The following is a 17,791-nucleotide window of genomic DNA, read 5'->3' on the forward strand; positions in this document are numbered from 1 at the left end:
TTCAGATGAGAGAACTTTCACTGTTCTTTGTTCTGTAAATACTGCAGCACACGGCCTCAAACTCATAACTGTTGAACTGATTTGTAGCCAAGTACTTCTGACATGTATTTGTGCAGAACTGAGAGTCGACCGTCTGTAGGGGAGGCAGAGAAAGTCTTTTGTCAGAAGACTAAGAAACTGCTATAATATAACAAATAAGGATATTACCAATACTGTAATGCAGCTTAGCAGAGGATGCTGAATTTATTTACAGTAACTGACAGTATATATCAATGTGTGTTTACTGTATATCCTGTTGTTTGGTTTCTGTACTTTTCTTTTCTAGTGCTTTTCATCTACTGTAAGATCACTTTACAGTAGTGTAATGAAAGTAAACTTTTGTTAAAGTTTATTGCTGAATTCTACTGTATCTGCACCGCTCTATTTATGCTGTGTACTGTAACAGACATTGACTGCCAAATTGTTTCCTGTTTCCCAAAATGAGGTTTTGAATTGATCTCACTAGTGTTCTCCAGGCAGGAAAATAGTCTGTGTATTTGACAGGTTTGTGTGTCATCTGAGGCCAAAGTTTGACAAAAGTGAATGTTTTTGACTAAAATATTTGACTTTGACCTGAAAGTTTGCACAAGTTGTTGTGTAGTTTTGAGATTGTGTTTATAGTTGTGAGAAAATGGTGAATTGTTTCATGAATTGTGTTAGCAATCGAGAAAAACTGTATTCCTGTGATTTTAAAGCTGTATTTTTAGCATCATCACTCCAGTCACATTCTAATATTCTGATTTGCTGCTCAAACAACATTTATAATTATTATTATTATGTTGAAAACAGCGGAGTAGAATTTTTTTCAGGTTTCTTTCATGAATAGAAAGTTCAGAAGAACAGTATTTATCTGAAATGTACATCTTTTGTAACATTAAAAATGCCTTTATCATCATTTAAAGCATCCTTGCTAAATAAAAATATTAATTTCTATGAAAAAATGCTATATTATAATGTTACAAAAGCTTTTTATTTCAGATAAATGCTGATCTTTGGTTCTTTCTATTAATCAAAAAATCCTGGAAAAATGTACTCAATTGTCTTAAATATTGATAATAATAATAATAATAATAATAAAATCAGTTTATTAGAATGATTTCCGAAAGATCATGTGACACTGAAGACTGCAGTAATGATGCTGACAATTTTGCTTTGATCACAGAAATAAATTACATTTAAAATTCATTCAAATAGAAAGCAGTTATTTTCAATAGTAAAATATTTCACAATATTACTGTTTTTATGCTGTATTTTGGATCAAATAAATGCAGGCTTGATGAGCAGAAGAGACTTCTTTAAAAATCATTAAAAATCTTGTTCAAGAACTTTTGACTGGTAGTGTAAACATAAAAATTACTAACACTTGTGTTAAACATCAACTATCAAAAGCAATTTCATATCTAAACTGAAATATTTTCAGACATGTGAAGTATGTTTTTGCTCATTTCACAGAGAGACCCAAACCTGTAGCTCGTGTTCATCCTGATAGACGTGTGTTCAGAGGAGAGACGGTCACTCTCACATGTCACATACAGCAGACAGGAGTCTGGCAGTACAGCTGGAATAAAGACAGCGGACAAGTTTACAGCGCAGGACAAAACCAGAACTATATAATCTCATCTGTGGATCCGTCTCATGGTGGTGTGTACAGCTGTAGAGGAACTCAGTCAGAAGCACCAACATACACACAGAAGAGTGACGGAGTTACACTGACAGTATCAGGTGAGTCTGTTCATGTGTTCATCAGACAGAATCCCTGTTCTTTCTTTGTTTGTTTCTTTCTTTCTTTCTCTATGCTAATGTGTGTCTGCAGCCTTTAGCTTCATTTACCACAATGGTGTTTAATAAGAAGAGATAGTGATACAAATGATTTCAATGATTTCAAATGATTTATTTATTAACCAAACCAGGGTTTGTAACTGTAACAACACTGAGACTAAACTAAATACTGAGACTAAATGTGCAGAATATGTTTTCAAATAGATCACAGTATTGTTACATGCATGGAGGTGGAAAAAAAAAAATCTCGTTTTTAAATTCACTTGTAATAAATTAGATGTGTTACGTAGAAGATAGAAAACAACTTCAATGCATACTCTTTTTTTATGTGTTTTAAAAGAAATGTAAGGTTTAAAATTTCACATTAACTTCAGGATTTAAAATAGTTACCACTTGCTTCTGATCTTTTAATTTCTGACATATATCTGAATACTGAATTGTCACTGGTTTGTCCTTTTTATAAATAATTAACCATCAGCAATGACGAAGTGACAGAAGCAAAGCCTTAAACCTGAGACTTTAACATTATTCTCTGGTTAACTTAAGCACTGGATTTCCTTCTGGAATCAAAATAAACTATGGTTTTCTGTATCAATCAATCAACCAACTGATTAATAAATCGATACAGAAAGAAGACTAATGAAAAATATGACCAATAACAGCTATAAGTGAACTCAACACTGCATCAATGTCACTTACAGATAAACCACGACCGACTCTGACTGTAAAGTCCCAGAGTTCAGTGTTCACTGGAGACACAGTTACTCTGAGCTGTGATGTGGGACAGTTAACTGGATGGACAATTATCTGGAGAAAAGACTCAAACACTGACTCCACGGGTGATGCAACTAAAACAATCTGGTTTGTGAGAGTCTCTGATGGAGGAAGATACTGGTGCAGAGCAAAACGAGGAAACTACTACAGCGAGTACAGTAATACAGCTGTGATAACAGTAACAGGTAAAAGCTGTTTTACTTTCTACTTTTTCGTTATTGTGCAACTTGATGTGTTTGTTATACACTACCAGTCTTTTTTTTTTTTTTAACAGCAAGATTTTTAATGTTTTTTAAAGAAGTCTCTTCTGCTCAGCAAGCCTGCATTTAGTTGATCCAAAGCACAGCAAAAGCTGTACAATTTAGAAATTTTCTTACTATTTAAAATAATTGTTTTCTATTTGAATATATTTTAAAAGACGATTTCTAACACACTATAATTTATTAATTTGGCACAATTTTCCAAACCATTCATACAGTTCTTGAAACAAAGACATGTTTCTCAAAACTTTTAACACATTTCACCTGTTTTCATTCATGCTCCAATCTGCTCAGTGTTTTCTGCAAAACTCTACACAAGAATGGCATCATTTTGCACAAGTTTAACAATGTTCTCATTCAGAAAACACAAACACACAATATAACTACCTCAAGAATCACAAAATGAACACAAATAGCACACATTTATCCATGTGTGAACATTAAGAAGCACAACTGATGACACAGATCAGAATCTCAGGATGATATGAACACGAGCACAAGTGATTATGTGTGTTTGGAAAATGAATCCTGGTAGTGAGCGACAAAGAGGAATAGAAGGAGAAAAGAAAAATAAAGGGGACGAGGTCAAAGGTCATTTGTTGGTGATGAAATATAAATCACTATAGTTGAGCATGTTCTTGTGCGTGGATTGATCAAAAGGATCTACAGGGTTTTACACTATACTTGCATTACAATTACAGTACAATACTTCAGATGAGAGAACTTTCACTGTTCTTTGTTCTGTAAATACTGCAGCACACGGCCTCAAACTCATAACTGTTGAACTGATTTGTAGCCAAGTACTTCTGACATGTATTTGTGCAGAACTGAGAGTCGACCGTCTGTAGGGGAGGCAGAGAAAGTCTTTTGTCAGAAGACTAAGAAACTGCTATAATATAACAAATAAGGATATTACCAATACTGTAATGCAGCTTAGCAGAGGATGCTGAATTTATTTACAGTAACTGACAGTATATATCAATGTGTGTTTACTGTATATCCTGTTGTTTGGTTTCTGTACTTTTCTTTTCTAGTGCTTTTCATCTACTGTAAGATCACTTTACAGTCGTGTAATGAAAGTAAACTAGTGTTCTCCAGGCAGGAAAATAGTCTGTGTATTTGACAGGTTTGTGTGTCATCTGAGGCCAAAGTTTGACAAAAGTGAATGTTTTTGACTAAAATATTTGACTTTGACCTGAAAGTTTGCACAAGTTGTTGTGTAATTTTGAGATTGTGTTTATAGTTGTGAGAAAATGGTGAATTGTTTCATGAATTGTGTTAGCAATCGAGAAAAACTGTATTCCTGTGATTTTAAAGCTGTATTTTTAGCATCATCACTCCAGTCACATTCTAATATTCTGATTTGTTGCTCAAACAACATTTATAATTATTATTATGTTGAAAACAGCGGAGTAGAATTTTTTTCAGGTTTCTTTCATGAATAGAAAGTTCAGAAGAACAGTATTTATCTGAAATGTACATCTTTTGTAACATTAAAAATGCCTTTATCATCATTTAAAGCATCCTTGCTAAATAAAAATATTAATTTCTATGAAAAAATGGTATATTATAATGTTACAAAAGCTTTTTATTTCAGATAAATGCTGATCTTTGGTTCTTTCTATTAATCAAAGAATCCTGGAAAAATGTACTCAATTGTCTTAAATATTGATAATAATAATAATAAAATCAGCATATTAGAATGATTTCCGAAAGATCATGTGACACTGAAGACTGCAGTAATGATGCTGGAAATTCAGCTTTGATCACAGAAATAAATTACATTTTAAAATACATTCAAATAGAAAGCAGTTATTTTCAATAGTAAAAATTCTTTCACAATATTACTGTTTTTTTGCTGTATTTTGGATCAAATAAATGCAGGCTTGATGAGCAGAAGAGACTTCTTTAAAAATCATTAAAAATCTTGTTCAAGAACTTTTGACTGGTAGTGTAAACATAAAAATTACTAACACTTGTGTTAAACATCAACTATCAAAAGCAATTTCATAACTAAACTGAAATATTTTCAGACATGTGAAGTATGTTTTTGCTCATTTCATAGAGAGACCCAAACCTGTAGCTCGTGTTCATCCTGATAGACGTGTGTTCAGAGGAGAGACGGTCACTCTCACATGTCACATACAGCAGACAGGAGTCTGGCAGTACAGCTGGTATAAAGACAGCGGACAAGTTTACAGAGCAGGACAAAACCAGAACTATATAATCTCATCTGTGGATCCGTCTCATGGTGGTGTGTACAGCTGTAGAGGAACTCAGAGAAAAGCTCCAACATACACACAGAAGAGTGACGGAGTTACACTGACAGTATCAGGTGAGTGTTTTGAGCTGTTCTTCACATCTCTTTAACCCAAACAAAGCAGATATACATATAAATGTGTGTTTAGTTTGTTTCTCCTCCCAGTTAAATTATGTTGTAGTTAAGAGTTTCTAAACAGATATTGGACTAAATCAACTGTGAGCACAATATTAGGCTGTTTATGATCACAGAAAGTCTTCATTCATGTACAACCCCAAATCAGAAAAAGTTGGGACAGTATGGAAAATGCAAATAAAAAAAAGTAGTGATTTCTAAATTTACTTTGACTTGTATTTCATTGCAGACAATATGAACAAAATATTTCATGTTTTGTTTGGTCAACTTCATGTCATTTGTAAATATACATCCTTTCCTGTCATTCAGACCTGCAACACATTCCAAAAAAAGTTGGGACAGTAAAGCATTTACCACTTTGTAATGTTGCCACTGCTTTTCACAACACTTAAAAGACGTTTAGGGACTGAAGACACCAAGTGATGAAGTGTTTCAGGTGTAATTTTGTCCCATTCTTCCTGCAAACAAGTCTTAAGGTGGGCAACAGTACGGGGTCTTCGTTGTCGCATTTTGCGCTTCAAAATGCGCCACACATTCTCTATTGGAGACAGGTCGGGACTGCAGGCAGACCAGTCAAGTACCCGTACCCTCTTCCTCCGCAGCCAGGACTTTGTAATGTGTGCAGAATGTGGTTTTGCATTGTCTTGTTGAAATATGCATGGACGTCCCTGGAAAAGAGGTCTTCTTGAAGGCAACATATTGTGCTCCAAAATCTCTATGTACTTTTCAGCATTAATGGTGCCATCACAGAAGTGCAAGTTACCTTTGCCAAGGGCACTGACACAACCCCATACCATGACAGACCCTGGCTTTTGGACTTGTTGCTGGTAACAGTCTGGATGATCCTTTTCTTTGGTCCGGAGCACACGGCGTCCATTCCTCCCAAAAAATACCTGAAATACTGATTCATCTGACCACAGTACACGTTTCCACTGTGATGGTCCCAGATGCCTCCGAGCCCAGAGAAGTCGACGGCGCTTCTGGACACTGTTAACATAGGGCTTCCTTTTGGCACAGTACAGTGTTAACTGGCATTTGTGGATGTAACTACATATTGTGGTACTTGACAAAGGTTTGCCAAAGTAGTCCTGAACCCATGTGATGATATCGCTTATAGATGAATGACGATTCTTGATGCAGTGCCGCCTGAGGGATCGGAGATCACAGTTGTTCAGTTTAGGCTTGCACCCTTGTCCTTTACGCACTGAAATCCCTCCAGATTCCTTGAATCTTTTAATTATGTTATGCACTGTTGAAGGTGAAATATCCAAATCTCTTCCTATCTTTCTTTGAGGAACATTGTTTTTAAACATTTCAATAATTTTCTCACGTATTTGTTGGCAAACTGGCGATCCTCGGCCCATCTTTGCTCCTAAAGGACTAGACCTTTCTTGGATGCTGCTTTTGTACCAAATCATAATAACAATCACCTGTTGACATCACCTGTTTCAAATCACATCATTATTTAAACAGTTTACCTCATTATTAGCCCTAAATTGCGCCTGTCCCAACTGTTTTTTTGGAATGTGTTGCAGGTCTGAATGACAGGAAAGGATGTATATTTACAAATGACATGAAGTTGACCAAACAAAACATGAAATATTTTGTGTTCATATTGTCTGCAATGAAATACAAGTCAAAGTAAATTTAGAAATCACTACTTTCTTTTTTTATTTGCGTTTTCCATAATGTCCCAACTTTTTCTGATTTGTGGTTGTAGTACATGTAGCTCTTTATCTAACAGACATTTTCAGTTCATTGCAGTGAGCTGCTGCCCTTCACTATTTGCAGCTGAATAACTGTCAGAGTATCTAACAAAGCTCAGAGACTTGATCAGACTTGTTCTCAGTCAGATGAAGGTCAGGATAGAAATGACCTTTGACATTATGAAGACACAGTTTACCTGTCCTTGTGGCCTGAGAGGGTCATCTGAGCAGTTACTCACACTAAAATATACAGAAGTGCCGGTGTTGTAAATGTTTAAAAATGACTTTAAAAAGCTGGAAGGACCATTACTTTATTTTTACACAGAGATTTGTAGGTCTGTTACTAAAATCTGTTGACTTTATCCATTTGTGTTTTATTATATGCTAATGGTAACGGTTCAAAAATGGCAAAAAACACTTCAAGTTGCCTGAAGATTTTTTTTGTCGTTTTTGTGCTGTTTCCTTCTGGACATTTGGGACGGTCGTGTGGTCATCAGGACGGACAGCATTTTTCTTTGGGTGTAGAACAAGTTGATGTATGCAGTGCAGGGGCGTCACATATCCCAGGTCCAGTGAATCTGGGAGCAGATCTTCTCTCGAGGTCGAGGCCCAGAGAATAGATGTTGCCTCCTCAGAACATGATTTTTTTTTTTTTTTACTTTGCATGCCTGTAACTCAAAAAGTATTAAATATATCTTAATATCTTAAATTCTGGTTCTTAACAAACTTTCCTTTTTCAGCAGTCAACAGCTGTGGATCACTTTTCATACAGCTGATATATTTTTTTCTTAAAGAGGAATATCTAAAGAACAAAAAAATGTTGAGACTAGAAATGTATCTCTTTCTTTTCCTATCAGCTCAACTGCATAAAACATACCTGAGTGCCATAAATATATATTTTTTCCAGACTTGTCATACCTGCAACTCTTAAATAATTCAAGATATTTTAATATCCATCTAGATTCTCATTCTTAATAAACTTTCTTTTGGAATCTTCATGTTTAAGGCCTGTATGGTTCAGTCCCAGAGATATCGGGACACCAGTGTGACTCCGGATCCAAACTTTTGAATTTTACCAAATTTTAAGTGGTCAATAACTAAATGTATGTAACTTTTTAAACAGCTATTAGTTATTGTGTTTAAAGACGAATGTCTGGAGAACAAATAATACTGAAACTAGAATTGAATCTTGTTTCCCTCAAAGCAATTGAACATAACACACCTCGCTCCCGAAAACATTCTTCCTAAGTTTCCAAGTATTTAATTCAGGAAGTGTTAAATATATCTTAATGTCATTTTAGATTCTTGTTCTCATGTAACATTCCTTTCAGAGTGTTCATTTTTAAGGCTCTATATGGTTTAGTCTCATTTATATCGGGATGTCAGTGCAGTAATGTGTTGTTATAATGCTGTGTATTTGAACTCTTGGTAGCTTCAGAAGCTGTTAAAATAAACAAAATCTAATTTTACAAACATTTGTAAGATTATTCAAATATAGATGCTCTTAAAGGTGTATTTACAAGAAAGTAATTATGCCTCAACCATTTTCAGTGGATTTTTGGTACTCAGCGAGATTGTTCTATATGCAATTATTTTGATAGAAAGAAACAAGATTTTCCAACATTATTTATTCTTCAGACATTTCTCTTTAAACTCTTCAAAGTATCAGTTGTGATTTTCGATCACTAAACATGGAGCTGCTGTGATATCCCCATATCTATGAGAATGAACAATAGGGCCTTGAAAATTAAGATCTCAAAAGGAAAGTTTATTAAGAATGAGAATCTAGAAGGATATTAAAATAACTTTCAGAGTTACAGGCATGCAAACTTTGGGAAAATAATATACTCAAAAAAAAGATTTTTGGCACAATTTTTTTAAATTAAGTATTTGCATATAATTGACTTTATTTAAATGATATATTTTTTCATAAATGTATGTACTCCGATTAATTAGAATCAATATAAATCTGCTAACTGTCAAAACTATTAGATTGAATCAGTTAAACAAATATGAATAGGGTTTAAATACAGCTGGCTCTGAAACAAGTCAGATTAGGGCTGGGGGCGATATGACCCCAAAAAAATGTTTCATATCAGTCGATATCGATAATTATCACGATAAATGTCAAATCTTTATTTCTTTCGAGTTTAAAGGCAGAATTTTGCTCCAAAGTGAAAGTTGTAGAAACCAGACCATTAATTTTCCTTTACAAAATAAATATTTAACTAGAAAAATTAATTTCTTAGGTGCTGCATGTTCTAATGAGTGATATTGTTTCAAATCAAGAAACAGGTTTGGTTTGCCTGATAATATTAATAATAATAATAATAATCACTTTTTTGTCTCTTAGAAATTCACATTTGATAGTAGCTTGAATTAGGATGCAGAGGTAAATTTTTGTTCATTATCAAAATCAGTAACATCTGTACAAATTGTAGTAACCTCAGTTTTATATGGTTAAATTTATTCTGACCACGTTTTTTTTTTTTTTTTTTTTTTATTAAGCATTGGTCTCCCATAGAAGCATAAATTTAAATCATGACCACACATATAACACCTCAATACCATGGTAAAAAAAAAAAATAATAATATATATATATATATATATATATATATATATATATATATATATATATATATATATATATATATATAACTATATGATTTTTAGGTAGCCTGTATGAAAAACAGTAGTCTAAAAACATTCAGTATAATGCACACAATATAATTTTACACCATTACTCCTGTAATAAAATTCAATGTGAATATCCCACATTTCTGCCACAATACCATGGTGCAGTGAGTGTTACTACAGTAAATCCATGGTAAATTATGGCGATGTGTAAACTTGAAAGCCTTCTGACTGTCTTGTTGCACACAGTGTTTCTCCTGTTTGGTTCTAAACTAGTTTAAATCACAGAATAATGTGTGTTCATCGCTGAATGCAATCGCTTCGATCTCACAGCGCTGTTTACTGCTCGCGTGACCGTCTCATCTGCGAGTAAACGCATCTCTAGTGAGCTCGCACCGCGCGGCAGTTTGACTTTGATCCGAGCTGATAAACGGTCCGTGTTGCGCGATTCAAAATGAGGCGCGCTGTTTCGTTCCGCTTTTGGCACATACATATTATATCGAACATTTATCGACCTCTTCATATCGTTTTATTGAGGAGAAATTATATCGCGATAATTATCGTTATCGAATTATCGCCCAGCCCTAAATCAGATCCAATTAATCATGCAATCTCATTGCATGAGATTGGTTTACATCCAAATGGAGTCGTTTACTGTCCTCCAGTCGGTATGTGGCGGTACTCCACACTGACTGTCTAAAGCCGCTTTGGTAATGCACGTGCAAATAAAAAAAAAAAAAAAACAGCGCCAGAAGAAACATTCTCCTGAATCTCTTCACCATTTTGCATTGGAGCAGCCTGGATCATAATCTATTTGCAAGGTAAGATATATGTTATCTGTACTCAGTGTATATTATGCTGCCTTCACGTGCTATCGGAATTATCGTAAATACGAGTTTCCTAATCGGAAATTGGACGTGAACGGCCTCTCAAGTCGTATTTACTACTGGGAAATTCTGAAATAATTTTGATACCCGAGTTTCCAAGTTGGGCGGGTCATAAACTTTAAACATGGTGGAGGGGACAACCATTGCTGCTGTCAATGCTGTTCTCACAACAACTACATCCCTTTGTCTTGTCGCTAAAGTAGTGCATTTATAGGCTAGATATGAACGATCATGCAAAGCATATTGTATGTTTTATAAGCAGTGAAATAAGCATGTATTTTACCGAAATTCCAGAATTGTCAGCGAACTGCATGTATAGCGCGGTGAATGTTTATGATTGTCAACCAATGGGATGCTACATTTTATTTTTTCCGACATTAAAGCACTTGAATACGACAAGCTCGTAATCGCGACTTCATAAGTGGGAAATAGGAAATAGCACGTGAAGGCAGCATTATTTGACATAGTGATGGGAGAAACGAAGCTTTTCGAAGCATTGAATCAATTGAACCAATTGCTTCGAAAAATGATTCAATGTTTCGAAGCACTTGAAACAGCACATGCTGAAGACACCTGCTGGTGAAGACATGGTAAAAGCATCAAGAACTCAGACCAAACTTACAAAACAAATGGAAATGTTTTTTTAGAAATACCATTTTTAAAAATAAATAATAAACACTTAAATACTATTAAATAATCAGTGATTGTGTTATGTTTTATTTAAGTATCAAACCCTTAACACATAATGAACTAAATTAATGATTTAATTAAATAATTCATTTATGTATTTATGTTATTATTTAAGTGTTTTCATTAGAGCTGTCAATAAAAAACAACAGGCAAGAGTAGTGTTATCAGTCAGGAGAAGGAGGTGGTTTTAATTCTACCGTAAGCTCATTTTGTTATTTTAAGGTATGATGTGATTTGTAGGCTGAAAGTACTGAATGTATTTTTACACATTTTTTAAACCATATAGCCATCTGTGCTAAAGGGGAGTTATCTTTTTTTTAGCCCACAACATCTGGCCCTGAATTCTTTATTTTTTATAGTAAAATTTTGTGAGATTTCATAATTAACTGGGCAACCAGAAGTGGTTCATGGGTTCACTTTGAGATCAGCACCCCCGAGTGGTGAACCATCGGAGTTTCAAAACGTTTTGAAACAGTGTGACGTAACACAGCTTTGTTTGGTAAAATCACGTGATCTGGCCAGTTTGATACACGCTCCGAAACACTGATTTGAAACAAAAGATTAGCTAATGTTTCAAAGCTTCATTAAGTAGTGTTTCGAACGCGCCCATCACAAATTTGACAAATTTCATTGTGTGTATATATATATATATATATATATATATATGTATTATTAGTTCAGTTGATATCATATTACACTAATATCAGTGCGTGCATAACAGTATAGTGCAGGCTGTACCGGTGCTTGAATAAAGCGCAGATATGCTGTTCTGAAAAGACGTCGGAAACGGGATATTGTTAGACCGCCCGCTCCCGTTCAAACTGCACCAGAGTTACTGACCGCAACCGCGTTTTATTCGGGAATTTAATCCCGCGTCGCAAGAAATCTGGTCGGGTCCCGCGCTTCCCGCAGGACAGCCGCGGGAATGCAGACCTCTAGGCTGTGTCCAGTTCCATCAGAATTCTCTTCTCCGTAAGGTAGTACAGTTCAAAATAACTGGCTATACATTTAATTCTTATTTTATACTGCCAGGCCAAAAAAGGTCCCTGTCTGGATTTAAATGAGTAAATACTTGATATTTAAGGATTGACTCATTATTGAAGTGATTAATATGTTTCTGGCACGTTGTGTTTTTGGCAACAATTCTTTTAGCCCTAACTGATGCAGTGTGTAGCCTTTTATTTCTCAAACAATCAGGGCGGACGTCGAACCCATGTCTATATTCCAGGATAACAATGTGAAGATTCATCAGGCACAAACTGTGAAAGATCATCCGCCACAGAGTCCTGGGCATAAACTTAGTCTCTATGTTAAGAGAGTGTCTTAAGAAATAGTTTGACCAACTAGCATTTAGCCAAGGGGTAATCAGTTTTATATTTTGGATTCAGCTTAGACTAATCTATGTTTTGATGTAACCGAATTTTAAAAATTTTGACCAGTCTTAAAGAACAAAATTAGATGACTGACTTTTAAGACTAGTCTAAACCTTTTATGCATCCGGCCCCTGACCTAATCCCCATTGAAAGTCTTTAGGATGTGCTGGAGTCGACTTCACATAGCCTGCCCAAAAAGGAGTTGCACACTCTTAATATTTCATTGGACCACCTATAGCTTTCATAACATTGTGCTGTGTTGTGGCATTGTTTAAACAACATTATGCAACATCACAACATTTATTTACATCAAGAGTTCATTTGTTGTTGGCCTGGATCTTGTATTGATAATGGGAGAGTCTAGCCACTCTGTAAAGTCGACTCCAGCACATCCTCAAGACGTTCAGTAGAGTTAAGCTCAGGACTGGTGATCAATTCATACATGAAAATGATTCCTTATGCTCACTGAACCTCTATTTCACAAATTGAGCCTGATGAATTTTGTTATTGTCATGCTGGAATGTGTACATCGGTACGTCCTCCGACATGGTTGTTTAAGAAATGAAAAGCTACACACTGCATCAGTTTGGGTTAAAAGAATTATTGCCAAAATACAACAAGCCGGAAACATAACAATCACTGCAATAATCATCCAGTTCTAGACTCTTCGGTATTTGCTTATTTAAATCCAAATGGTGACTCCTTTTTTTTTTTTTCTTTTTTTTTTGTACATTTGAATGAGTACATATCCAAAATGTCAGAGTTTGTAAACAATGTGTCCTTAAAATGTCTGAATATGACACTGTGACTGGCGTTGGAACACGACTCATTCTGTTTGTTCATCCTCCAGGACTGTGAAAGTGCAGAGGCTGAGTCTGGAATCGCACAGACAACAGTGAGCATGTACATCTTTCGTTCAGTGAGTGCTGGTGTTCTGCAGTGTCAATGTTTGATGCTTTTTGGACTGATTTATGTGAAGCTACGCAACGGAGCTCAAGTGCACGTTTGAAGAAAATCCTGGATACAACCAAGCTGTCACCAAAGAACTCTTCAGTGATGACAATTGAGATGTAATTTTTGGAGATGTCAAATTTTTGTACTCGAGTCAAGTTAAGTGTTAAAAGTTTAGAATGTAGATGTAGAATGTTCCTTTCATACTCATGTACTCCTCTAACGTGTAATTAAATATGCATGGAAAGTGTGGCGGTGCAGAGCCACTCAACCCCTGAGCCTTATGGCATTTTTTCTGACCATTGTCCTATTGTTCTAAATTATTGCATGCCACAGATTGTTTTTAAATGTTAGTGCAACGTAAGCAGTACTGTTATCATCGATTTACCTCATGTATCTGTCTATCTCAAATTTGCACAGTTCTTGAGGAAACTTATCTTATTTCTGCACTCTGTTAAAAATGTTTTTAACAGAGTTAAAATTACTTTGTTCTGTTATTTATTTTATTTTATTTTTTGCATTTATTTCTGCAGTATGGTTGATTGTGGCAAAAATGTTTGAAAATAGTGTTTAACCTTAATATGCATGTAAATATGAAGGAACTTTTAGTTTTTTTTGTTGTTGTTGTTGCACACAAATGTATGAACACTGTGTAGTATGTCTTGCTAGCTCATATATAGACAAAAGTTTTGAAGCATTAATAAATTGATATAATGTAACGGGGAGTTCTTGCTGTTCTTTTTTTTGTGTGTGTTGTAGTTAGATTTTGTTGTAGCACAGTGTGATTGGGTGGGGTAGAATTAAATATACGAAATACGTGGGTTTATTTATAAAAACTATGTAAATGTGATGCATTTTAAGTACATTGGGGTTATTACTTAATAATACATATACATATTTCTTATGCATTTACAACAAATTGGATTTATTGGTACTATTACATAAATCTTATTACTTGTTTCATTTACATAAGGTTGACAAATTTGCATCACATAAAGTTTATTAGTTTAAGTTAAAAAATATGCAATCAAAATGGATGGAAATTTGATATGCAATTGAAATACATAAATCTTAAGTATAATCCTAAATATTTTTTAGATAGATATCGCAAAAACGGGGGATGCAATATATGCAGTGCAGTGCTAAATCCTGATTGGCTGCCTTGACAACCAATCACAACATTCCTTGCATTATCACAGCGGAAGATGAAAAATACAGTGTGCGCATAATTATTATGCAAGTTGATATTCTGATCATATTTTTTTCCAAGCACATTTGACAAATTCCAAACGACATCAATCTTAATAACTACTATCAATCTTGTATTTAAACATTTATAACTGATATATAATTATTCATGAAGGCTGGAAGAGAAAAATGTCTTATATTCAGTCATTAGTAAGCCCTAATAATAAATCCATTTGCAAAACATGTGAAAATAACTATATTACAAAGTGGAAATGGTAAATGAGACGACAAATGATCTTCTGCTGCCATCTAGTGGTCATAGTGGAAACGGGGTTCCCGCGGGTCCTTAAAAAGTCTTAAAAGGTCTTAAATTTACTTGATCAAATTTAAGGTCATAAAAAGTCTTAAATTGTCTTAATTATGATTTCAAGAGGTCTTAAATTTGGGTACAGACCAGAATCGCGATACAGTTTAATGTGACGATTAAACTTCAAAAGGCTATAAATATGAGCGCTGCACGTTTCAAAGTCTGGTGCTGCGCTGCTTTGTATTCTGCGGTTACCGGGGAAACCGTTGGAAAGCGCCTCCTGCTGGCAGAGAATGAATCTGCTGCATCTTCAATGGGCCTTTATCACACTTCCGCGTTCGAAAAGCGGAAGATTCAAATAGTAGCGTAAATTAACTTCCGCTGCAGGCTCTATCAATGGCTGTGCCCATAGCACGGCTTTGTTGTGGATTATTTATGTAGAATTCAGCACAGATACGTCTTCTAAAGACACCAATCTCAGTTTACAACAATTAATTGCGTATTATGAAACGAAGGAATATGTTGTCACGATATCCAGATGCGTATTTCGTGACTTAAACAGGAGTGCGCGAGCCGTACTGTATGTGTACAGGCAATTCTTCACAGTCTGATCACCTTATTTCATTACAGAACAGCGAGAAAACTATATAAACAACATATCACATTAATAAGAATTAAAAATAGCCAATGTTTAAAACATTACTATAGGCTGTATGATTAAATTAAAGGTTTAGGGCAAACTTGTATTATGCTCACATTTTTTCACGCACTGACTTTATGATGCAATCCTCTATTTTTGCATCAAATTTAAGTTGTTCAAATAAATAAATATTTCCAGCCCATAGACAATAATTAAAAATAAGTTTGATCATATTCTCCGTGATTGCGTGCAACGATTGAATATCATTATACTGTGAACAAGAGCGGGAGGTTAATCACAATAAATATAATTCAAAAATAAACTAAATAATATTAAAATTAAATCAGTCCGAGTATTCCTCTGGCAGTAACTTGAGCTGCGTGCTCTTCATTAATCTGACGCTGACAGTCGCGTCGCTCAGATAGGCTCATGTTACACATTAAAATGAAGGATGACATGATACATGGTATGGAATCGGTATAAATATGCAGTTTTAACATTGACGTTTATTGCATCAATGTTCAACTAAACTAAATTAGTTTAATTTTCTTCACAAAACTGCTGTCTGTCCATTGACAATAAAGCGGGCAGAAATTCCTTTAAGCTACTAATTGGAGCCGGATGTGACGACACGCAGACTGTGATAAAGGCCTATAGGGCTGTTGTTGTGAGTAGCCGGAGGCTGTAGTTTCAGAACTGGATTTCTAGGACCCTGTAGTTTTTTTTGTTTGTTTTTTAAATATTTTATTTATTTATTTTTTGTATGTATGTATTATGTCAGGTCTTCCAGCCAGTCCTATCAAACCTTTACAATTAATCCAGAAAGTGGCAGCAAGATTAATTTTTAATGAGCCAAAAAGAATGTAAGAGAGAATGAAGAACGTCACACCTCTCTCTATTCTAATTCTATTCTTTAAAAAAAAAAAAGAAACTAACACTAGCTTTTCTAATCTTTTTGTATTCTGTTTTCTTTTTATTTATTATATAATTTAAAAAAAATCTCTTGCTACATGTACTGCGTTAGGCTAAATGAGATTTGTTATAGCACTTGCATATCATTGCTCTTTTGTTGATTTTGATTGCTTCCATTGTCCTCATTTATAAGTCGCTTTGGATAAAAGCATCTGCTAAATGACTAAATATTAGTGGCTCATACTATTTTATAGCACTTGGTATTCAATTCTGTATATTATTAGTTTTAAGGAATTATGTAGTTATTTAATTGTATACATTTAATTATTGTCCTAACCAACGCCTAACTCTAAACATACCCGTTGGTAACCCTCTTGAAATATTTAACCTAATTTATTTCAATATTCAATATACTCTGGTTTAAAATTCAGTTTTCTTGGAAAGAAGAATTGTGTCTGTGCGAGACTTCAGTTAATTAGCTGCAGCGCTTCACGTCTGATGTGCTGTTTGTTTGCATCTGTTTGTTTGATGTTTGAATCAGGTCTCCTCTGTTGGAATAGATGGTGCTGTCCCAAAAAAATAGGGTCCTATGCAGTCCTAGAACTGCAGCCTCCAGTATTGCAGGAACATTGGGTTGTTTTTGTTCAGACCAATGCAAAAATCGACCCATGTTTTTACCCTGCAAACACGCGTAGCTGTAAATGTGAACTGGTGGATCGATAAGGAGATAATTCATTATAAAAATCTAAACACTAAAATGTGTTTGTATGTTATTTAATTAATATGTGACCCTGGATCACAAAACCAGTCTTAAGTGTCAATTTTTCAAAATTAAGATTTATACATATGAAAGCTGAATAAATGAGCTTTCCATTGATGTATGGTTTGTTAGGATTGGACAACATTTGGCCGAGATACAACTATTTGAAAATCTGGAATCTGAGGGTGCAAAAAAATCTAAAAAGTTGTCCAAATGAAGTTCTTAGCAATGCATATTACTAATCAAAAATTTACTTTTGATATATTTACAGTAGGAAATTTACAAAATATCTTCATGGAACATGATCTTTACTTAATGTCCTAATGATTTTTGGCATAAAAGAAAAATCAATAATTTTGACCCATACAATGTATTGTTGGCTATTGCTACAAATATACAGGTGCTGGTCATATAATTAGAATATCATCAAAAAGTTGATTTATTTCACTAATTCCATTCAAAAAGTGAAACTTGTATATTATATTCATTCATTAC

At 34.5% G+C, this 17,791-nt stretch overlaps 1 protein-coding gene across 13 annotated transcripts in view; it reads left to right on the top strand.

Annotated features, from left to right (window-relative positions):
* The window catches only part of LOC131544786 (Fc receptor-like protein 5), a 273,713-nt gene that overhangs the window by 31,939 nt on the left and 223,983 nt on the right, over positions 1-17,791 (top strand). For all 13 annotated transcript variants that reach the window (XM_058783233.1, XM_058783235.1, XM_058783241.1 and 10 more), the window contains 3 exons: positions 1,492-1,761; positions 2,520-2,777; positions 4,918-5,187. In XM_058783233.1, the coding sequence (XP_058639216.1) occupies positions 1,492-1,761; positions 2,520-2,777; positions 4,918-5,187 (798 nt within the window). The remainder of the gene's footprint in view (positions 1-1,491; positions 1,762-2,519; positions 2,778-4,917; positions 5,188-17,791) is intronic.

This window comes from Onychostoma macrolepis, chromosome 07 (assembly GCF_012432095.1).
Source record: "Onychostoma macrolepis isolate SWU-2019 chromosome 07, ASM1243209v1, whole genome shotgun sequence".
NCBI lineage: Eukaryota > Metazoa > Chordata > Actinopteri > Cypriniformes > Cyprinidae > Onychostoma > Onychostoma macrolepis.